The 23,789-nt window shown below is 43.9% G+C and overlaps 1 protein-coding gene and 2 long non-coding RNA genes across 3 annotated transcripts; 1 reads left to right on the plus strand and 2 right to left on the minus strand.

Annotated features, from left to right (window-relative positions):
* Window positions 1-2,696: 2,696 nt before the first annotated feature.
* Window positions 2,697-23,775, minus strand: LOC144990031 (NLR family CARD domain-containing protein 3-like). Its single transcript, XM_078942460.1, has 6 exons — window positions 23,764-23,775; window positions 21,758-23,184; window positions 21,488-21,661; window positions 7,390-7,566; window positions 6,459-6,632; window positions 2,697-6,142 (listed from the first exon to the last, which is right to left on the minus strand). The coding sequence occupies exons 1-6, from the start codon at window positions 23,773-23,775 to the stop codon at window positions 6,121-6,123; spliced, it is 1,986 nt and encodes a 661-aa protein (XP_078798586.1). The 3' UTR covers window positions 2,697-6,120.
* On the plus strand, window positions 11,470-14,351 carry LOC144989564 (uncharacterized). The gene is made up of 2 exons (XR_013653821.1): window positions 11,470-11,804; window positions 11,882-14,351. It is a non-coding gene; the product is annotated as an uncharacterized LOC144989564 (long non-coding RNA).
* On the minus strand, window positions 12,164-21,481 carry LOC144989441 (uncharacterized). Its single transcript, XR_013653628.1, has 2 exons — window positions 14,668-21,481; window positions 12,164-14,566 (listed from the first exon to the last, which is right to left on the minus strand). It is a non-coding gene; the product is annotated as an uncharacterized LOC144989441 (long non-coding RNA).
* Window positions 23,776-23,789: the final 14 nt, after the last annotated feature.

Here is a 23,789-nt window from a genome sequence, read left to right on the forward strand (position 1 = left end):
TATTCTCCAAACTCGAAGTTTCTGCCGGTCCCCTCCCCTTTTTAAAGACGAAGTGGTATTTTTCGCTTTAACCTTCATTGCCCACATTTCCGTCACACAGAGACGGTCTAAGTGACAAGAATGGCTTGTCCTATGCTCCGTGCCGCCATTGTTTTCAAACAGATTGCGTCATGGCGGCACGGAGCTCTGTAACTCGACAGCTGATTGGTTGCGCTGCAGAGAGTGACCAATCAAATTTCACTTTACTGGAGCTCGGGTAACACGTCACGATTGTTTGTTCTCCTCGTGTTATTTGCGGCTTCGAAACCACTGAGGACGTTTTGTTCCCGGCAGTATTTGGAGAAAAGGCTGGAGTGTGACCCAAAAATCTATGATAAATAAAATAAATGAAAGAAGTTTCTTTTAAAATCATTTACAAAATTTACCCCACTAATCAATTCATGCTAAGATACATTAAAAAATTGATCCTAACTGTCCCTTTTGCAAAGAACATCCAAAAGTAATTAACCATCTTTTTTGGAATTGTACTGAAATTAGAATTTTTTGGAAGAAGTGTTTACAATTTATCAGAAATCATATTCACCCCAACTTCACTCTGAAATTTGAATATATAATTTTTGGCTTTCATAATAAAAACTTTGACTCAAATAAAAAAAAAAAATTAATCTTATTATTATATTTGGCAAATTGTATATTAATAAATGCTAATTTTATTTATCTCACCCCCCCTGTGTTAATCAAACAAATTGAAATGTATCTCAGTAAAATCTCTAAAAGCCTTAAGAAAGCTGTATGTTTGTATGAAAGTTGTGGAAACCTGAATGTTTTTGTGTAAAATGCATGTAAGATGTTTGCTCTCCTTGCTGTACTTACATTTTGTACAATGAAGTTAAAAAAAATAAACTGTCTTCACCCACTCCCTGAAAACATTTAAGCATAAACAGAGTAGTAGTTATCATTGATTTCTTAACAAAAACAAACCTAAAGTTTTTTAAAAAGTTTCTTATGTTTTTTTATTGGTATAATATGAGATACTGTTTTACAAAGCATCACAAAAGACTTTCCCGCCACTTGATACATGCTCAGGGAGAAATTGGCTGTTGAAAATGCCAAAAAGTTGGTGTATGCCCAAAGTGCCATTGTATTAATCAAACTTGGGTTGACTTGTCAATACTTTTCACACCTGTTTTTAAACATTTGTGGGAAAATATAAGTGCAGAGCAATCTCAGCTTAACAGATCAGATGTGTAATTCAAATTTGTCATAAACAATATATGTCTGGAAAAAATATATGTGCTTTTGAAGTATCTTGTGCACATAAATTGCTAGGCAAGGCACTTATCAAACAAGTGATACATTTAATATCCAGAGACAATACATGTCCTAATGCAGTATCGCCTTTGCACAAATCATAAAATACGGTGTAGGTACCATAACCTTTCGGCCTGGAACTTCCGTTCGGGGTCCTTTCGACTGAGTATAACGTCACACTACAGTAACCCCACTTGGACAAACTACGTAGCGTCGACATCTGCTTTGGCTCTACGTATTTTCATTTCACGTTCCCTTTTGAAACCTAAAGGAGTTTTCCCTCATAAATTGTGTCTGACAATATTCTTTGTCATTTTTATAAAGACATGCTATCACAATCCGCTCATTACTCCAGTTTAAGTTTAGCCGTGGCTGAAATTTTTGTCAGCATGGCTAAATGTTGCCCTTCCGGGTCCGTTCTGTCAATAATAAAGCAATGGGTGCAAGGATTAAAAAATCTATAAGAGAACATGAATTCAATAATAATCCTAAGAATAATAAAGGCACGTTTCGAATGCAATCTCGCTCTATCTCACAGCTATGTTCGTTTACAACAGACGTCATAATATTTTCTTCTATGGTAGTATCCTAAATTGTCCAGACCAATCACTGTCTGACACGTCATCAGACCAACATACAGCCAATCACATAATGTGACGTCAGCACTAATTGAAGGACCCCGAACGGAAGTTCCAAGACGAAAGGTTATGGTACCTACAGCGGCAATGGTAACTACGGGGATATGCACCAGAAATGCTTCAACACCTAGATAAGTATACACTACAGATACTACAGGATATTTACCTTCTTCAGTATCTTTACTCCAGATATTTCCAGATTTGACTTCAAGTCATGTTCGGAACTTGGATATGACCAAAATAAGACACAACCAGTATCTTCTGCCCGGATATCTTCAGATATGCTGCATGTCTGGATATGCACCAGAAATGGTCCAGATTCTTTAGATATTTAAGAAAGTATCCCCAACAGATATTTAGGATTCTGACTCTTTTCGCGCAGTGGTGGTGCTGCAGCTTTGGGCATGTTTTCCAACTCTTTAGCTTCTGCTGTTCATGGAGTCGTGTCCCTCTGTTCTTGGAAAGGAGAAACCTGCAGAGAACTTTTCCCATTTCCACTCCCTCCTTTCAGCTGCTGCCCACTGTTCCCCTCTGAATCAGGAGGGAGGGGCTCTCATCTGTTCTGCCCACCCCCATCTAGAAAGACATCAGCACCACCTGAACATTCCAAAGCTCTTTTCCAACCCATTTCTACTGAGAAGGAACCAAACACATGAAGATTAGAACAGCTGGAACAGGATGAGGGGGAAGGCTAAAGATTCAAGTCTGTTTGTGAGTCAAAGACAGAAATCAATAGAAAACACAGAGTTGATTCAAAAGAGAATTTATTAGATCCAAACAGGCTGCAGGAATTTGACAGACAGCTTTCAGTTTGAAGATGCAGTTCTGCAAACAGCCAGCAGGTGTCTCCCTTCTCCCTCCTGCTTCAATGCAGTTGGTGTTGTTGCAGCAGCTGCATCAAAGTAATTCTCTGCATCCAGAGGCTGTCATTCCTCACTAAGATCCACTCTGTTCATTCATGTCCTCTGGAGAAAACAGGCTTTATGCTCAGAAAGTTTCTACTAGTTTAGACATTCTAGAAAATGAGGAGATTCAACTGGATTTAGATGAAACTTCTTTAAAACTGCAGCTAAAAATGCTGTCAGCATGAAAAAGAACAGAGTTTTACCCACAAAACACCAAAGAAAAAGGAAGTTCAGTCAGAAAACTGTGGAAAACATCAATCAAAGCAAAACTCTGAGTCTTTCAAACTGCATGAGTCCATATCTGATCATCAACAGAACAGAGATGATAGAAAAATGATTCAACTGAGAGACTTTTGTTCACTAACTGAGATCAGACGGGATTTCTGCTCCAAAAACTGACTTCAAAGGATTTGAATCCAAACCAGTGAGTCATGTGACCACAGCGTTTGTCCGTGTCTCCACTATGAACATTCTGGTCACATGACCATGTTGGAAGTTTCTGAATGAAACTCTGTGTTTGTTTGTCAATGAGAGTTTCTGGAGAACAGAAATCAAGTGTGAAACATCTGGAACCAGACTCTAGTGATCCAGAGTTCTGGTTCTGTCTCTGGAACAGGGACAGAACCAGGGTCCAACGCCTGACCCACACATAGATCTATGTCATCCAGAAATGTTCTGTCTGATCAATGATTCCCTCAATCCTTGATTGGTCCATCCCAAACTCACATCTGTCCATCAAATGTAGATCAAAGAAGAAAGTGATGATCTAGAAAATAATCTGTTTGTCTGCAGGTCTGTTTTTCTCCAGATCCTGGAGCTGCTGAACATCTGAATCCAACCCATGTTTCAGATCAACACTCCAAGTTAGAATGAGAAGAGGATTCTGAAGAGGTTCTTCACGCCTGTCCAGGCTCTCTGGCAGCAGGTATGTGCCGATCTATCAGCCTGGCTTAACCCTTGTGCTATCTTAGATGACCCCACCCTTACATTGACATGTTCTCCCTACCATGACAAAGGTGGATAAAGGTGGAAAGATTTCATGTCATCCATGGACACCAGTGAAGATCACAAATCATTGAAGAAAAAATGTTCAGAGCACTGTCTAGTGGGTCTAGATGACCCAACTCCCAATGTTAAAGTGCCTAGGATAGCACAAGTGTTAAGGTTTCAATCACGGCTTCACCGTCTCTTTGTGTGCTTGGTGACATGAGTGCCATCGAGGTAGAAGAAGGATTAGTATCTATTATTTTCATAACTCTTTGTATTGCTAAAAAAAAACATTTTAATAAATTGGAAAAACAAGAAAAATATAAATATAAGTCAATACAGAAATCTGCTTTTTGATCATATCAGCTTGGAAAAAATGTCAGCCCGAAGTTCAAGTAACTTTGAAAGAATTCAGTCTCTCTGGTCTCCCATGGCTAACTCCATGACTTATGGGGTGGTGGGCCTGGTCGTCGCTGCTCCCTGCCTTTCTGCCGTGGTGCTGGGTGGGGGTCGGGGCCTCCGCTGCCCGGTGGGGGCTGGTGAGGTCCCGTTTGTCGGGGGGTCAGGTCCGGTGCCTGGGCGGGGTGGGCTGAGGTGCTGCGTCGTCTTCTGGGCTCGGCTGTGGGGGGGGGGGGGGGGGTGTTGAGTGGTGGTCCGTTTTGGCTTGGGGGGGGTGGTCTCTTTGCCCGTGCTGGGGGGGTTGGCGGGGGGTCCTGCTCGGGGTGGGGTAGGTCCAGCGGCGCTGGATGGGCTGCCCATCTACACCTGGGGCTGGGATCAACCCTTCCCTGGCTCTGGGATGGGGCGGGGCAACCCTCTTGGGGCCCCCGGTCCTTCTGGGTGTCATCCGCTGCGGCTGCGGGGGGGGGGGGGGGGGGGGGGGGGGGGGCTTGTTGGTGGGGGGGGCACTATGGGTAGGGGACCCAAGGTACCCCGTACCATCCCTGGTGGGGGGTACTGGGCCCTTGGCAGCGGCAGCCGTGTTCCCTGGGTGCCGGTTTCCTGGGCCCGGCAGCCTTCTCTCCATGCAGGGACAGGGATCCCTGAGGTTTCTGGCAAGACCAAGAGCCGGGGATCACATCATATCACATCTAAGTCAGGGGGTTGTCCGTGACCCTGTGGTGTGGGTTCTGGTCCTTGCCCCTGAGCGCTGGGCCCCGCCAAATTTCCAACTGTGGCCCAGCCTGGTCGTGCCCCCCATTTTCCCTGGAGTGCCTCCCTCCTGGGTGGGGTCGGCTGTCCCCTGCCTTGCTCCTTCCTGGACCAACCGTGGGCCGGGTGGGTGGCTGCCTGGAGTGCAGAGCGGATCTCCCTTGGGGTTCCTGGCTCGTACCTGGGGTTGGGGCGGGGGGATGCCCAGAACTCCTGAGTGGTGATGAGGTGCTCGTCTATGGCTGTGGGCGCCCTTCTCGGGTGGGGGCCCGCGTTAAGCCCTCTCGGCGCGGCGGGGGGGCTGCTCTCCTGGTTGGGCTGGGGCGACATTCTCTTTCCCCCCATGTCTCCCTGCTCTCTGGCTCTGGGGGCCTCGTGGTGGTCCTGCTGGCCCTGGCCTGGTGGTGGATGTGATCGCCCGGGGGGGCGTGAACAATATCTGTTTTGTGTACATGTTGACATGTGGACATTTCTGCAGCTAATAGGTGTGTTTATAACATCTGAGTGTTAGTGTGGACAGGCCCCGCCCTTTGAGATTTGTATTACACTTGAACCTTACCGTAATGATAAACATCCAGTAAACTTGTTACTTTATGCTGCTTCATGGTTCTACCCCCCCCCCCCCCTCCTATTATCACCCTCCTACCCCCTCTCTCTAACATCCCTCTCTCTTCTTCCCTCCTTTCCTTTTCCGTCCGGTCCAACACCAAAGATTTTCAAATATGATTGAAATTAATAAAGTCTGGCCTCAATTACAAAAGGGGTTTATTCAGACATACCACTGGTTTGTCAGAAGATTCATAACCCCTGTTGTTAAAGTAAAATATGTCCAACACAAGAGGCCCTCAGCTCTCATCTGTTTGCCCAGCTGTTGGACAGGACAAGTGAAAAAAAAAAAGTAGACTGAAAAGAGGAAGTGCAGTTCTCCATCAGTCCACCGGGGGAGCTGCAGCACCATATCTGAGAGACAGTGGAGCTGATCTCAGATCAGTTCCTGCTGCAGCTCTGACACTCATCTCCACTTCCTCTGATTCCTCCATCACTCTGCTCTCCACATCCCAGGAACACGGTCCAGTCACAACATCTCTGCAGACCAGCTGCTCCTCTCTGCTCCTCCAGGAGGAACATCAGATTGACCAGTCCTCCCACCTGCAGAGAGAAAGTGTAGAGACAGAGATGAAGAAGTGTCTCCTGATCCTGGTCTGTCAGTCAGTGATGCAGCACAGCAGCAGAAAGAGCAGCAGGAGCTTCAGTCCTGTTCAGAGCAGCAGCTTCCTGTCATCTTCACCTGTTGGAGCTTCTGCTGCTCTGATTGGCTGACTGTTGTCCTGAAGCCTGTCATCATTCTCCTCAGAGCTTCACTGAGAAGCTGCAGCTTCACAGGAAACTCTGCATCTTTGCTCTCAGACTAACTTTAGGACCAAACATCTGGAAGCAGCTGGACTGACTCCAACCCTCTACTGACCTCAGAGTCTGCAGTTTGGAGTTTGGACTCTTCATCAGATCCTGGAGCTTCTGGACATCTGAAGACTGAAGTCTGTTCCCTCTCAGGTCCAGTTCTGTCAGGTGGGACGGGTTGGACTTCAGAACTAAGACCAGAGCAGCACAGCTGATCTTTGACAAACTGCAGCCCCTAAACCTGAATCCAGAAGAAAGAGTTGAGTTTAAAGACAAAGTTCCTGTTTTTCATCCTTCACTTCTTCTAAAGAGTTCAGAGTTGAAGAAGATCAGAAAGTTCAGAAAAAGTCCAAAGATGTGAAGCAACAGCAGCAGATCAGAAGAGTCCAGCAGAAGCAGAGAAGAAGAACATTCAGGAACATTCAGGACAACATGCAGCTGCTTCAGGAAAGAAGTCCAGATGTGTGAAAGTCAAACATCAGCCTGTGGCTGCATCCAAACCAACTGATGTTTCTGCAGCAACAGCAGAAAAAGTCCACTTCCTCTTTCTGCTCAGCTCTTCTCCAAACAGCACTGAATCATGGGATAATTTCAGCAGCAGGATGCTGGAAAGTCTTCCTCCCAGTTTTCAGGAGATGATCTTCCAGTCCTTCTCTGCTGCAGCCCTTCAAGCAGAGACTTTCAGCTCCAACAGATCAAAGCAGAGAGAAGAAGGAAGTGATGAGGAAGAGTCAGCAGCAAATGTTGGACATTGATCCCTGATCAAGCATGACTTCAGCTCTGAATGAAGAGTCAGAAGCTGCTGGGAGCTTTGATGTGAGCAGAAAACAAGCAGCTGCAGGAAGAAAAGAAGAAGTTCTTCTGCAGATCTTTGAAAAGAACAAGCAGCTGCAGGAAGATGCTGCTGCAGATCAGAATCTGGACATTTCTGCTCACTGTGGGTCAACACAACTTTGTCATCATATTGATCTGAACACAACTGAAACATGGAGTCTGACCCCAGAGTCTGCAGTCTGCAGTCTTTACTCTCCAGAAAACCACACAGATGAAGAACTCCTGAATCCTGCAGGTTCTGGTTCCAGCTAAGTTCCAGTTCTGTCAGATTAGACGGGTTTTTCTTCAGAGCTGAGACCAGAACTTCACAGCTGATCTCTGACAAACTGCATTTCTTCAACCTGCAATCAGACAGAAAAGTGTGTTTAGGAGCAGTGATGCAGCTGGAGGTCCAGGAACTTGGTCCATTCAGTCAGGTGGGACCCGCCCTGATGACAGATGACATTTTGACTGTTTGCTCATTTCTTTTGGATTTGGACCCAAAAACATGATCAGTATTGAAAATGCAATAGATTAGAAATGACTTGAAATGAAGTTAAAACAGACAAGGAATTGAAATATCGTTGATCGTCATGAATTATTCATGATTACATATTTACAATCCAATTGATTTTCTTTTTTTACTTGATTTTTTTAAAATATTTTTCTTAACACAGAATGCAGCTGTTTCTGTAAGAAAAAAAGTAAACATGAGTAGCGGGGTACAACAAATAAAATTGTTTCAAGCAGAATATTGTAACCATTTCTTCCATCGATCTTCAAGTTTTTGTGCATCTAGCCTTAAGTAATGTGTTATCTTCTCCATGGAGAAAATTTCCTCCATAATGCCTCTCCATTGCTGCAGTGTCGGCATTTCCCTGGTATAATCACCTTGAACAGGTACTTGTCTTCTGGTCGAATGATGTCCGTTGTTAGGCCAAAGTACAGTCTCTGGGAATCCATGACTATCTCATCTCCTAGGATATCCCGACCATATTTTCCCAGAAAGGAGAAATATTTCAACATGACCAGAAAATGTGTGAATGGTTAGCATTAAAGTCCCCACACAGCCTCCAGCATTGTTGTGGGGTTCCCAGCTGTTTACTCTTTATGTTAGGACTAATAAAAATTACTTGTCTTGTGTTTCCATCCAAATTCTCTCCATTTTCTAGAACATGTGGAGCTATGCTGTAGACCACAGATTGAATGCCATTCATCTTCTGACAGTGAAATTTGTAATTCTGATTCCCACTTTTGTTTTATATACAGAGAGTTATATCCATTACAGTTTAACAAGCATTTATACAGTTTGGAAACAACCTTTGAGTGTAAGACCCCCGTCAGCATTTCTATTAACTTGCTTCCATCTTGACAAAGATATTTTTTAATTTCCGTATTGTAAAAGTGCCTTAATTGAAATACCTGAATAGGTCAGCCGTATCAAGCTGAAACTCCTCTTTGAGCCTTCCAAAGGACTTGAACAATTTTCTATCTGTTAACATGCACACTGCCATCATTCCTCTGTCACTCCATTTGTTAAAAGTACTCTCCATCTGTCCCATTCTGAATTTTTGAGATTGTGAGGGCCAGATAAGTAGTTTGTAATCACCACCTATTATCATGGTGCCTCTGTTAGACTCCCCCTCCCCTCTCTGCTTGGCCCCTGATTCATCCCAGCTGCGTCCACTCAACTCATCTACCTGCCAGACCTACATAAGAAGCTTCAAGACCAGGATTCATCTCCAGTTTGTTCCCTCTAATAGTGCTTAGTCTGGCCTCTCATTGTCTCAGGTCATGTACCTCTCCCCTTCGTCTCACTAACCCTTTGTCCTGTTCCAGGAACCTCATTCCCACGAGTGGACGTCCAAGCTGGTAAAACCAAGTTCTGCACTCTGTCGTCCCACCGCCCCTACGACTGTGAAATTAAATTACAACCTGGTTCCACCCTCCCCAAGGGAAGACTGTTCAACCTCTCTGGACCTGAAAGACTCACGATGGAGAGCTACATCCAGGAAGCGCTATCCCTGAGTCAAATACGACATTCGTCATCCCCTGTTGGAGCTGGGCTCTTCTTCGTGGAGAAAAAGGATAAGATCTTACACCCCTGCATCAATTATAAGGAAATAAACCAGGTCACCTTTAAAAATAAGTACGCTCTACCCCTCATTTCTACTGTCTTTGACTCTGAGCAGGAGGCCAGAGTTTTCACTAAGCTGGATCTACACAACGCTTATCATCTGGTCCGGGTCAAGGAGGGGGACAAGTGGAAGACGGCATTTAACACACCACTTGGACATTATGAACATCTGGTCATGCCCTCTGGGCTGACTAATGCCCCTGCCGTCTTCCAGAGACTCGTTAACAACGTCCTCCGTGACTTTCTTAATCGTTTCGTCTTCGTGTATCTGGATGATATACTCATTTACTCCAATGACCAGACCCAACACGAACAGCACGTACGCCAAGCACTCACCCGTCTTCTCGAGAACCAACTATATGTCAAATCAGAGAAATGTGAATTTCATGTTGACCATGTTCAGCTTCTGGGATACATCATTGAGCCAGGCCACATTCGACCCAACCCTGCTAAAATTGAAGCCATTTCCAATTGGGTACTCCCCAACAGCCGCAAAAGACTTTAGCAATTTCTCGGCTTTGCTAATTTTTATAGGCGGTTCATTGGGAACTATAGTAGCATTGCTGCACCCCTTACTAGTCTCACACCCACCACCCAGAACTTCCAGTGGACCCAGGAAGCACAACAGGCTTTCGATCAACTCAAACAACTCTTCATCACCGCGCCTCTTCTGGTAGAGGCGGATGCCTCGGATTCAGGGGTCGGAGCGGTCCTGTGACAAAAAGAACCTCAATCCGGTAAGCTCAAACCCTGCACTTTTTCTCAAAAAAACTATCTCCTGCAGAGCAAAATTATGATGTGGGGAACAGAGAACTGCTAGCCATCAAGTTGGCACTAGAGGAATGGCTACACTGGCTGGAGGGGGCTGAACATCCTTTTGTGGTATGGACGGACCACTAGAACCTGGCGTACTTCAGGATGTCTAAAAGGTTAAACTCCAGACAGGCAAGGTGATGCTTTTTTTTTGTCCGTTTCCGCTTCACAACAACCTATAGACCCGGTAGCCAGGACGTCAAGCCTGATGCCCTTTCCCACAAGTACAGCTCCTCGGAACAATCCACAGCCATCATCATCCCTTCCACCTGAATCGTGGGTGCCCTTACCTGGGATATTGAAAACCGTGTCATCCAGGCTCAAGGTGAGGAAACCGGTCACGCCCCTTGTCCTAACGGAACATTATTCGTCCCCACTTCCCTCAGGTCTGAAGTCCTGTCCTGGGGACATACCTCCAAAGTGTCCTGCCATGGCGGCGTCCAACGAACTCTTAATCTTCTCAGGCGTAGATTCTTTTGGCCCTCTATGGAGAAGGACGTCCGGGAATTTTAAGCAGCCTGTTCCACCTGCACCGGTTCCATGTTGGCTAATACTGCCCCGACTGGACTACTTCACCCACTACCTACCCCCAGCCATCCTTGGTCACACATTGCCTTGGACTTCATCCCCGGACCACCCTCATCCCAGGGTAACTCTGTCATACTCACTGTCATAGACTGTTTGTTTTACCAAGATGGTTCATTTCTCACCTCCGGTTATCACCCTTAGTCCAATGGTCAAGCAGAGAGGGGCAAGCAGGAACTGGAGGCAGCGCTACGTTGCCTGGCAGCACAGAACGACAAGGACTGGTCCCAGTATCTAGTCTGGATAGAGTATGCCCACAATACTCACTCATCCTCCGCCACTGGGTTGTCACCTTTAGAAGCCGCCCTCGTGTACTCACCACCTCTGTTTCCGTTCCAAGATTTTGATTTTGCGGTGCCTTCAGTCCAAGAACATCTCCAGCATTGCCAAACCAAAGAATCTCTCCTCCGCACCAAGGAGAGCAACTGTCGCATCTCCAATCGAAACAGGGTGGTGGGACCCACGTTTCAGCCTGGTCAGAGGGTTTGGCTCTCCGCTCGCAACATTCCCATCCAAGCTCACTCCCGCATGTTGGTTCATCGGTTCATTGGACCCTACTCCATTGAAAAAATCATCAATTCCACCTGTGTCCATCTACGCCTCCCTCGAGCTCTCAAGGTACACCCCTCTTTTCACATCTCACAAATCAAGCCCGTTAAGGAAAGTCCATTATGCCCGCCGTCCGCTTCCCTGCTGCCCGCCTATATCATCGACGGTGCTCCTGCCTTCACGGTCAGCCGTGTCCTGGACATTCGTTGTCGGGGTCGTGGGCACCAGTTCCTGGTTAATTGGAAGGGCTACGGTCCTGAGGAGCGATCATGGATCTCCCGTTCCACATCGAAGATTTCTTCCAGGCCCATCCTGATCGCTGCCCTGGACCACCTGGAGGCGGTCGTTGAGGGGGGGGGGGTACTGTCATGGTGCCTCTGTTAGACCCCCACCCCCCCTCCCCTCTCTGCTTGGCCCCTGATTCATCCCAGCTGGGTCCACTCAACTCATCTGCTTGCCAGACCTACATAAGGAACTTCAAGACCAGGATTCATCACCAGTTCATTGCCTCTAATGGTGCTTAGTCTGGGCTCTCATAGTCTCAGGTTATGTACCTCTCGCCTTCGCCTCACGAACTCTTTGTCCTGTTCCAGGAACCTCATTCCTACGAGTGGACGTCCAAGCTGGACACGCTGAGCAGGAACTCATCTGGACTCACTTACCTCACTGTGGAACTTCGCCGAACGCCACGCCACGTCACGAGCCATAGCCGGACCTCCAAGCCACGTCTCGAGTCATCGCCGATCCTCAAGTCTCGCGGCGGACCTACGGACCCTCTCCAGCCACGCCGCCTACTACTACTACTACTACATACTACTACTACTACTGGGCTTCTAAATAGTATTCTCGAAAGCTTGAGAGAGCTAATCATCCTCTTTCTTTTTCTAGTTGGAGTGTTTTCAATTTCACTCTTGGTTTTTTTCCCTTCCCAAATAAATCTACTCTCTTGTTTGTCCCATTTTACAAATTGATCCTCTGCGATCTGCACTGGCAATGATAAGAAAAGATATAGCAATATAGGTAGCACATTCATTTTTATAACCTCTATTTTGGAGCTAAGGTCCATGAACAGACTATTCAATTTTTTTAAATCTTTTTGTATTGAACTATTCATCCTACTATCATTAATCTAAAAGTTTACCAAGTTTTACCATCAGAAAAACTAAAATAATTTATATTTACTGCATCACATTTCAATTTATATCTTTGTCTAATTGAATCTGCTGGTTTGTAATTTATCCAAAGTAATTGAGTTTTAGAAATATTTAATTTGTATCCGGATTTACTATCAAAGTCCTTCAGAATCGTCAGGTATTTTGGGAATGCTAGTTCTGGGTTCTGCAGATAAATAATATCATCTGCAAAGAGCCCAATTATTTGTTCTTCCTTTCCTATCATCACCCCTTTTAAATTGTCACACTGTCTGATTTACTGGGCTAGGGGCTCAATGAAAAGAGCAAAGAGAATTGTAAAATATATTTTGATATGATCACATTGCAGAAAAACAGCTGAAAAAATCTTTAGTTCTCCACTGAAAGCATTTTCTGACATCTCTAAACTGTAGAGGGGCTTTGAAAAACATGAGAATCCACGGGGCCCAAAATGTCTGAATGTGGCCCTGAAAAGGAGCTGCTGATGGTTCTGCTGGTAGTCTAAGGGTTTCAGCTGTTCTGCTGCTCCCAAAGTTGGTTCCATATGGAGGCCCGTATGGGGATCTGATTTCTATAAATATACAACTATTTACATGAAAAATGTCAACTTATAAACATCAGGATCTCAATGAACTGATGACCCCTGTTGCTGTACTAAACACCAGCCATGAATTTGATTACCCAGAATTCACTGCAGGGGCATTTGTCACACCAAGAGTTTATCTCTGTCAGTAAAATTACTTCTTTGCTAAATTATTTGTATTTCAATGAGAATGATGATAAAGATGAGGAAGACTATTGTGTTGGTGAAAGAAATCCTGTAGCCATTGATCAGAATGATGGTGATGATGAAGATGGATCTGCTGGGGTGGTGATGAAGATGTTGAACCTGAAGTGAATGAGTTGGATCCAAACACACAAAGGGATCCTAAAGATTTAGCTTGTGATGTCGACACCTTGAAAGAACAACTTGCTAAATGAGAATATCACTTCAAAGATCCACTGACCAGCTCCCTGAACAGAGAAACAGTTTCAGAGATGATATCCATGCTAGTCTAGAAAAACTAGAAAACATTTTTACTGCAAAGACTAGAAAAGGATGTGGTTAACTGTATACTGCACAGAGATGAAACATGGAAAAAACAGCTTGAAACATTCAGAACCACCAGCACTCCCATTGTGCAGAGAACCATAGCTGCTTCCACAGATGTCAGTCCCACAACTCCAACTGACATGCTTCACTCTTCTTTTTCTAGTCAGCCTGCTGCAGCGCCATACGATCCTAAAGCGCCTGTCAGGATGGAATTTCTCACCTTTGGGACCTCTGGAGATTCATCTGATGTTCTCAGCTTCATTGAACAATGTGAACATGATCTAGATGTTCCACCTCTATCAACCATGAGTTGCTGGGAGCTCTGTCTGCAGTCCTAAAGGGACCAGTTCTCAGTTGGTGGAAAGCCACAAAAGCTCTGGAGCACGACTGGACGTCATTCTAACATGCATTCATGTCAGCTTTCCTTTCCTCGGATTATTGGAATGAGGTTGAAGAAAAATGAAGAATAACAGTTCAAAACCAGATCAGTGTCTCCGGGACTTTGTTTACGATTATGATGCTTCATGTTTGAAGTGGAAGACAGACATGTCAGAGGAAGAAATTGTGCAACATATCCTCAATAACATCAACCAAAAGTGTCTGGTTGTCTCAGAGGAACTGTCTCTACAGCAGCACAGCTTGTCACAATAGGAGCCGTGGTTGAGAAGGATTGCATGGGGCCCCAGAATAATGGAAAAAAGTGCATTCAACTCTGAAAAAGCCATGTAGAAAACATCTGAGAGGAAACCTTTCCAAAAAGGTGCAGTAGGGGTCACTGTTGTGCAACAAAGACTTGTTAGAAATAAAGATTCCAACCTTTGAATTGTTCCTGTTTCCATCAGAGGGTGTGAGGTGAAGCTGTAGTTGACACAGGAAGCACATTTACACGTATGCTAGAAACCCTGTGGAAACAAGTTTCCAGAGAAGAACATTTTCAACCACCAGAAAGCAATGTTTTGGAATGGCTGATGGAACGCCTCACCAGGCTCTGGACAAGAAGACCGTGTGTTGCTAATGGCACGAAGAACAGTGGCCTGTGTAAATTGGTGCATGTTATGAAAAACAGCTATCTTACCATGTAAACTGAAGTCTTTCATAAAGAATCACTGAAAGTGAAGACTGAATCTTTGCTTACTCAGCAGGAAGAAGCAAAGGTCCAAAGTCTCAGCATCAGTTCAAGTCAGCAACTGTAGCTACAAGAAGATTTGAATGTTTTCCTGGAGGATCTGCAGGAATGGAGGAATGTTTAATGCTGCTAAAGACTCATTCAAAGAGATTGGATTCAGACTTCTGAAGGATGAAGAACATTTTTGTCAGGATTTCATTTCTCTGGTGTTGTTGCTCTGCCTGAAGGAAAGTCTATGTTTGAGAGGCCTTCATGACCAGGGGGGTATTTCAGGAAGCATGTTTAAACTAGCCTGACTTTGAGCCTGAACTCTGGCTGAAATCAGCCTGAACTTGCTTACTCTGGGTATGTCGGTTCCAAAAGACCAGATATGAGTTGGCGTAATTACGCTCGACTTGGTAACCCTGGGTTAACGCACGGTACATAAAGACATTCTCAATAGATTGCCGATTTCTGGAGTCACCATGGAAACGCGTGGAGAGAAAAAAAAGAAAGCGCGACACTTGAGACGGAAGTGAGACGGAGTCTGAGATTTTAATGATAAATTATAAGATTATAAGTCCATCAAAAAAGTAACACGGCTGAAAAATAATTTAAATAATTTAGTTAAATTTATTTAAACTCAATAATTGTTTATACAACTCAAATTTACGTATTTATCTAACTAAATGTCACATTACTCCATTAATCTTTTTTCCATCTTAATTACTTATGATCCCAGAAATCTTTTAGGATGTTTTTTTTGTTTCTTGGTTTGCTGATCTAACCATATTCTTTAGGCCAGGTAGCTCCAGCCTTGAACATAAACAACCAGCAGAAGTTCTTCACTCTAACCCAGCATAGATTTAGTGTCTGTTTAAGCAACAGGACTGAGAACCTGGGGCCTGTTGCACAAAAGTAGGATAAGGCATTAAGCCAGGATATCTTGGTGATCCTGGCTCAATTGATCCCCAATCCGGTTGCACTAAAGCTGGATAGGGGGCAGGAGGATATGTTATGGTATAAGTTACCATGGAGATTTATTCTGTGGAGCTAGCCTGCTCCAGGCCAGGCTAAATTCCAGGATCTATTTCATCTCATTCCTAATGTCAGTCAGCAGTCGCCACAAATGGAAACCAATAGTTATTTCATTGCTCACTATACATTGTTATCACATATAACTAGACCCACTGTCATTATTTAAACATTTGTGATCATTAATGTCAATCATTTTGGATAAATAATGAGTTTTAGATGATGTTGCTATCATTAGATAATTTACAGTTTCCCATAGACTATAAGGCTATATATAAAATGATAGAATATTAGGGCCACAGAGGGAAAAAAGACAAGTCATAATATTGTAACCAGTTGTTTTACAGGAGGACAGTTGTTAAAATGACAGATGTGGGGCATTTGGTGAAATTGTACTTCAGTATGGTTTCATAAACGAAGACATGGTGATGTGCCAGAATATGAAGTATCACATTGTCATAACTATCAAAGCTGTAAAAAGAATATGTTGCTTTTCTGCAGAAAGAACCAGTCTCATAAATTTATGACTTTATCCTTTTTCCTCAGTGGGGCCCTAGTACTCTGTCATATAAACAAATACACATTCCATATGAATATAAAAACACAATGTGTAACATTATGTTCCTTTTTTAAATAAGGACAAAACAAAGCAGGTAAACTACACTCAAAAAACGTTCACTTTGAATGAACATAAAAAAATTATGGAAATGATTTCCACATGATTAGATAGCGTTACTTGAACAAAAATGAATCATATTGGTCCTACTTAATGTACTTAGGTTCAAACTAATAAATTTAAGTTGAATAAATCTAAATACTGCAGTTGGACCCAACTTTAAATTAATATTGTTGCTCACTCTCAAAAGATAAAAGTTGATCCAACTTAATTGAATCACTTCAATTGGTCACACCTCATTAAATTAAGTTTATACAACTTAAATTTGTATGATTACCTAACACAATTTATGTTGATATAACTTAAATTTTTATTTTTTGCTTTAATTTTATTTTTACATCTGAGATTGAAAATGTTTTCCAAAGTTACAGCCAATGGGTCTTTTAATTTTCACAGCTAAGACATGAATTACACAGCAAAGTCCTACCATCATGTTGATCCAACATGATACCATTAAATTAGATACATTAGTAATCGCAAGGAATTGTGGGATACCATTTTCTTTGTCTATCTGGGAAGATTGGGGTCTAAGTGTGAGTTTTTGTCCATGGGTTTTATTGTCTAGCTCAGGGGTCGGCAACCCATGGCTCCAGAGCCACATGTGGCTCTTTCATCCTTCTGTTGTGGCTCCCTGTGACTTTGGAAAATAATGAGTATTTTATAAAAATTCAAATTTATTTTAGTTTGTTCATTTTTCATGGCATTTCAAAGGCGCTGCTGGCTCCGTGCGAGGCACGTGCCACATAAAAAACAGCTTCCTTGGTGGGCTCGTGTTTGTCGGGCGAGGGCTGAGGAGCTGATAGCAGGAGGAGACACGCGGGGCAGCTTCAATAAACACTCCGGGTCTGGAGTGATTTTCTGCCGGGGGCTTGGCGTGGCGCCGAGCGGGGTGACGGAGAGTTTGCGCCGGTGTTTTGGACTCCCGTGTGCGGTGATGTGTGTTTCAGAGCAGGGGAGCTCATTGCGTCGGTCGCGATCGACCGGTCATCTTCGGGGACGTGGGGGAGATTGAAGGGGAAGAGAGTGCTTCTTGAAAATCCACCAGCCAATCAAAATCCTCACCGAAAAGTACGGGACTTGATTGACAGGCAGAATGGCCAATCGGACATCCTCTGACACATACGTCACTGCAGACGCGAGTTTAAATGCACTCAGCGCAAACTCTGCCTTCAGAACGGCTTTTTCTCCCCGCGGAACATCATGTCCCCGGTAGAAGTCCAGCAACCGGAGTTTATTAAAGCCGCCCCGCGTTTCTCCTCCTGCTATCAGCTCTGCAGTTCTCGCCCGATAAATACGAGCTCATCAAGGAAGCTGCGAGGCACGCGCTTTATACTGTTGCTGAGTGTGTGTTTGTGCTGAGCGGCGCGCGTGCCACGAGGGAGGGGCACATGCAGGTGGAGATGGGGGTGTGAGCACGGAGCGGAGGTGTGTGCGTGAAATATATTGTGTGTTCGGAGGACGGAGCACTAAATTAGTAGTCGTCGTTCCCCATCAATACTGATCAATACGGAGCCAGCAGCGCCAAATGCCTCACAATATGCCACACTCCCCGCATTGCACCGTTTACAGCAGAGCATGAATACGATGGTTGCTGCTTTCTGTCTTTGTAATAAAACGCCTCATCTGTTAATACAAAAGTATCTTTATGTAAACTCACTGTGTAGTTTTTAATCATCAGTACATAAACAATAATGTTGAAATAAACATCTAACAAATAAACATGAAGATGAAAAGAAAGAAGTACTTTTTTTTAATCTTTTCTGGCCCGCAATCTACACTTATGTCCTTGAAAATCGATCGCGATCGACGTAATGAGCACCCTTGATATAATATATACATGCATAATATATATAATGATGTCAAAACGGGTTGTGGCTCCGGGTGCTTTTTTTTCATTAGGGGCGGTCCCAAATGGCTCTTTGAGTAAAAAAAGTTGCCGACCCCTGGTCTAGCTGTTTTACTCTTTTTTAACTAGTCATTTAAACTGTTATCTTTATTTTTTTCTGCACCATGAGTTAGAGTGTGGGAGAGGATGATGACCAACCACCTTGTGCGGCAAAATGTTAATGTTCCAATACTAAAGGCTTCTGCATAACAGCACAACCCCTCTACCCATTGCTTCCAGACGAGGAAATGTGAACATGGTCCGACTAAATGACTAAGCTCAGCTTAGTCATTTATCCCGGATGTCTTAATTCTACTTTTGTGCAACAGGCCTCTGAAGCTAACCTATAGACTACGGTATATAAAATGAAAGACCTGGTTCTGATCCAAGGTCGCTTCTGAATAATCTCCAGAACCAGGTCTGTGGAAAAGACCTGTCAGTCTGCTACAGTTTGACCTCCTCATATCTCTTCATAAGGAGCTGCTGCTCTGTTGGTCAGAAATCTGCTGCAACTGTTTGTGCATTGAAATCTGCAGTTCTGGAAATGATTCATGTTTTCTTTCAAAGAACACAGAACAGGGGCCTGTTGCACAAAAGTAGAATTAAGACATCCGGGATAAATGACTAAGCTGAGCTCAATGAAGCCAAAACATGTGCGTCCAGGCTTAATCGGTTGCACAAAGACCAAGCCAGGATGAGCAGACACGGATTCATTAAGCCAGGTGTAACCAATCCTGGATAGGTGCACGCTCACGGCTCACTGAAATAGACCCCGCCGAAGATCACAGATTTACTGATTTACCATGGCAACTAGAGCCGCGTACCTTTCCCCGTCAGAAGCAAAAATCCTCATGGAGGCATACATTCATTCATTCATTCATCTTCTTGACCGTTTATTCCCTTTCGGGGTCACGGGGTTGCCGGAGCCTATCCTGGCCACTTGGGCGTAGGCAAGGGATACCCTGGACTGGTCGCCAGTCTGTCGCAGGGTAGAATGTCTTCAATCACACATCCATTCACTCTCACACTCACACCTATGGACATTTTAGAGTTGCCAATTAACCTATGTAGCATGTTTTTGGACAGTGGGAGGAAGCCGGAGATCCCGGAGAAAACCCACGCATGCACGGGGAGAACATGCAAACTCCACACAGAAAGGTCCCCCGTTGATGTAGTTTATCATGTCCCCCAGCTGGGACTTGAACCGGGGCCTTCTTGCTGTGAGGCAAGAGCGCTAACCACTGCGCCACCGTGCAGCCAGGAGGCATACGAGGAGGTAAAATATATAATTAAGAAGAAAGGCAACACCGCCACAGTGATAAAGCACACTCAAAAAAAGGAAATTACCAGCCAATTAATTTTATGAAAATGTAACTTGTCATTTCAAAAAGAAAATTTTTGTTTGTAAATCTTACGTGAATTAATCATGTCGATCATACATAAAAATAATCCATTTAAAAGTTACTAATTTCAATCATGTTGATCCAACATGATACCCTTAATATTTCATACATTAGTAATTGCAAGGAATTGTGGGATAGCATTTTCTTTGTCTATCTGGGCAGATTGGGGTCTAAGTGTGAGTTTTTGTCCATGGGTTTTATTGTCTAGCTGTTTTACTCTGTTTTAACTAGTGATTTAAACTGATATGGTTCTTTTTTTTCTGCACCATGAGTTAGAGTGTGGGAGAGGATGATGACCAACCCCCTCGTGTGACAAAATGTCAATGTTCCGGTACCTAAGACAGAATTTGTGGTATTTGAGCTCCTGTCTTGTGATGTGGGACTTTACTGCTTAATTCATGTCTTTGATACAAAAATTAAAAGTCCCATTGGATGTAATTATGGAAAACATTATCAATGTCAGATGTATATGTAGTAATATCAACATAAATTGTGTTGGGTAATCATACAAATTTAAGTTGAATAAACTTAATTTAATGAGGTGTGACCAATTGAAGTGATTCAATTAAGTTGGATCAACTTTTATCTTTTGAGAGTGAACAACAATATTAATTTAAAGTTGGGTCCAACTGCAGTATTTAGATTTATTCAACTTAAATTTATTAGTTTGAACCTAAGTACATTAAGTAGGACCAATATGATTCATTTTTGTTCAAGTAACGCTATCTAATCATGTGGAAATCATTTCCATAATTTTTTTATGTTCATTCAAAGTGAACGTTTTTTGAGTGTAGTTTACCTGCTTTGTTTTGTCCTTATTCAATAAAGGAACATAATGTTACACATTGTGTTTTTATATTCATATGGAATGTGTATTTGTTTATATGACAGAGTACTAGGGCCCCACTGAGGAAAAAGGATAAAGTCATAAATTTATGAGACTGGTTCTTTCTGCAGAAAAGCAACATATTCTTTTGACAGTTTTGATAGTTATGACAATGTGATACTTCATATTCTGGCACATCACCATGTCGTCGTTTATGAAACCATACTGAAGTACAATTTCACAAAATGCCCCACATCTGTCATTTTAACAACTGTCCTCCTTTAAAACAACTGGTTACAATATTATGACTTGTCTTTTTTTTCCCTCTGTGGCCCTAATATTCTATAATTTTACATATAGCCTTATAGTCTATGGGAAACTGTAAATTATCTAATGATAGCAACATCATCTGAAACTCATTATTTATCCAAAATGATTGACATTAATGATCACAAACGTTTAAATAATGACAGTGGGTCTAGTTATATGTGATAACAATGTATAGTGAGCAATGAAATAACTATTGGTTTCCATTTGTGGCGACTGCTGACTGACATTAGGGATGAGATTAAATAGATCCTGGAATTTAGCCTGGTCTGGAGCAGGCTAGCTCCACAGAATAAATCTCCATGGTAACTTATACCATAACATATCCTCCTGCCCCCTATCCAGCTTTAGTGCAACCGGATTGGGGATCAATTGAGCCAGGATCACCAAGATATCCTGGCTTAATCCCTTATCCTACTTTTGTGCAACAGGCCCCAGGAACTTGTTACAGATATCAACACCTGGATGGACATAGGTTCTTCCGTTTAGTCTGGTGCAAAAGAAACAATATTTGTAACCATCAGATACATAAAAAACAGGATTTTTAACTCAAGCAGAATGTTGTTTTCTTTTTACTTCTATACAACAGTCCTCTGCTGTTTCCTCTGCACTGACGTCTCTATCTGACACTTTCTCCTGAAACAGAGAAAAACAGACAGAACTTCTTGTAGAGAATCGACATTTAAATGAAACCTGACCTGAGAGTCTCCAGTTTACAGTCTGGACTCTCCAGTCCAGCAGACAGCAGCTTCACTCCTGAATCCTGAAGTTTGTTGTAACTCAGGTCCAGAATTCGGAGTCTGGAGGACTGAGAGCTAAGAACTGAGGACAGAGCTGAACAGCTTCTCTGTGACAGATTACAGTCTCTCAGTCTGAAGAAAACAAAGACAGACAGCAGTTATTGAATCTTTCATGTTTCCACTGAGATTCATTTGTTGACTGAAGGTGATTTTCCTGAGAGTTCTTACAGAGCTTTGTTGGAGGCTTTGATCACTGGCAGCAGCCTCAGAAGAGCCTCCTCTGAAGCAGAGTATTTCTGCAGGTCAAACTCTTCCAGATCTTCTTCTGATGACAGTAAGAAGAAGACCAGAGCAGACCACTGAGCAGGAGACAGTCTAAGTCTGAAGCGAAATCCTAACCACGGAACAAGAGATGGTTTATGTGTGGAGACACCTCCTGACCTCAGGAGCTGTTGGATCTCCTCCACTAGAGAACGGTCATTCAGTTCATTCAGACAGTGGAACAGGTTGATGCTTTTCTCTGCAGACAGATCCTCACTGATCTTCTTCTTGATGAACTGGACTGTTTCCTGATTGGTCTGTGAGCTACTTCCTGTCTGAGTCAGCAGACCTCGTAGGAGACTCTGATTGGTCTGCAGTGAAAGACCCAGGAGGAAGCGGAGGAACAAGTCCAGGTGTCCGTTTGGACTCTGTAAGGCCTTCTCCACAGCACTCTGGTAGAACTGGAATGGACCTCTCTGTTCAGGCTGAGACATCTGTGATTGTTCTTCCTCCATTAGGTTGAGTCCAGTGGTGATGAAGGTCAGGTGGACATGAAGAGCAGCCAGAAACTCCTGAACACTCAGATGGATGAAGCAGAAGACCTTGTCCTGGTACAGGCCTCTCTCCTCTCTAAAGACCTGTGTGAACACTCCTGAGTACACTGAGGCTGCTCTGATATGGATGCCACACTCTGTCAGGTCGGATTCATAGAAGATCAGGTTTCCTTTCTGCAGCTGCTCAAAAGCCAGTTTTCCCAGAGACTCCATCATCTTCCAGCTCTTTGGACTCCAGTGAGGATCTGTCTCAGCTCCTCCATCATACTTGACCTTCTTGACTTTGGCCTGAACCACCAGGAAGTGGATGTACATATCAGTCAGGCTCTTGGGCAGTTCTCCTCTTCCTCTGCTCTTCAGCAGATCCTCCAGAACTGTAGCAGTGATCCAGCAGAAGACTGGGATGTGGCACATGATGTGGAGGCTTCGGGATCTCTGGATGTGGGAGATGATCCTGCTGGCCTGCTCTTCATCTCTGAACCTCTTCCTGAAGTACTCCTCCTTCTGTGGATCATTGAACCCTCTGACCTCTGTCACCATGTCAACACACTCAGCAGGGATCTGATTGGCTGCTGCAGGTCGTGTGGTTATCCAGAGGCGAGCAGAGGGAAGCAGGTTCCCCCTGATGAGGTTTGTCAGCAGATCAGCCACTGAGGTGGACTTTCTAGGGTCCTTCAGGATCCGAGTCTTGTGGAAGTCCAGAGGAAGTCGACTCTCATCCAGACCATCAAAGATGAAGAGGACCTGGAAGTCTTCAAAGCTGCAGATTCCTGCTTGTTTGGTTTCAGGGAAGAAGTGATGAACAAGCTGAACTTCTCCTCTTTCAGCACATTCAGCTCTCTGAAAGTGAATGGAAATGTGAAGTGGAGGTTCTGGTGGGCTTTGCCTTCAGCCCAGTCCAGAGTGAACTTCTGTGTTAAGACTGTTTTCCCGATGCCAGCCACTCCCTTAGTCATCACGGTTCTGATTGGTTCTGGTCTTCCAGCTGGGAGTTGGAAGAGCTCTTCTTGTCTGATGCTTGTTTCTGCTCTGTCTGCTTTCCTGGATGCTGCTTCAATCTGTCTGACCTCATGTTCTTCATTCAGCTCTCCTCTTCCTCCCTCTGTGATGAAGAGCTCTGTGTAGATCTCATTCAGAAGGGTTGGGCTTCCTGCTTTAGCCATCCCCTCAAACAAACACTGGAACTTCTTCTTCAGACCAGATTGGACTTCATGTTGACAAACTGCAGCAGCAGATCCTGAATGAAGACAACAAACAGTAAATCAACTCTCTGCAGCCCTGAATGATGAGGGTTTGAATCCCTGTTGAGACATCAGTAAATCTTCATTTCTCAGCAGCTGAAACCTTCAGAGAAATCCTCTTACTGCTCTTCAGTCCATCAGCCAGCTCCTCCTGCTTCATTCTCCTCAGGAAGTTCACTGTGATCTTCATCAGTGACGCTCTGA

The sequence above is a fragment of the Oryzias latipes genome, chromosome 2 (genome assembly GCF_053564925.1).
Source record: "Oryzias latipes strain Hd-rR chromosome 2, Olatipes_Hd-rR_3.1".
NCBI classification, from domain to species: domain Eukaryota; kingdom Metazoa; phylum Chordata; class Actinopteri; order Beloniformes; family Adrianichthyidae; genus Oryzias; species Oryzias latipes.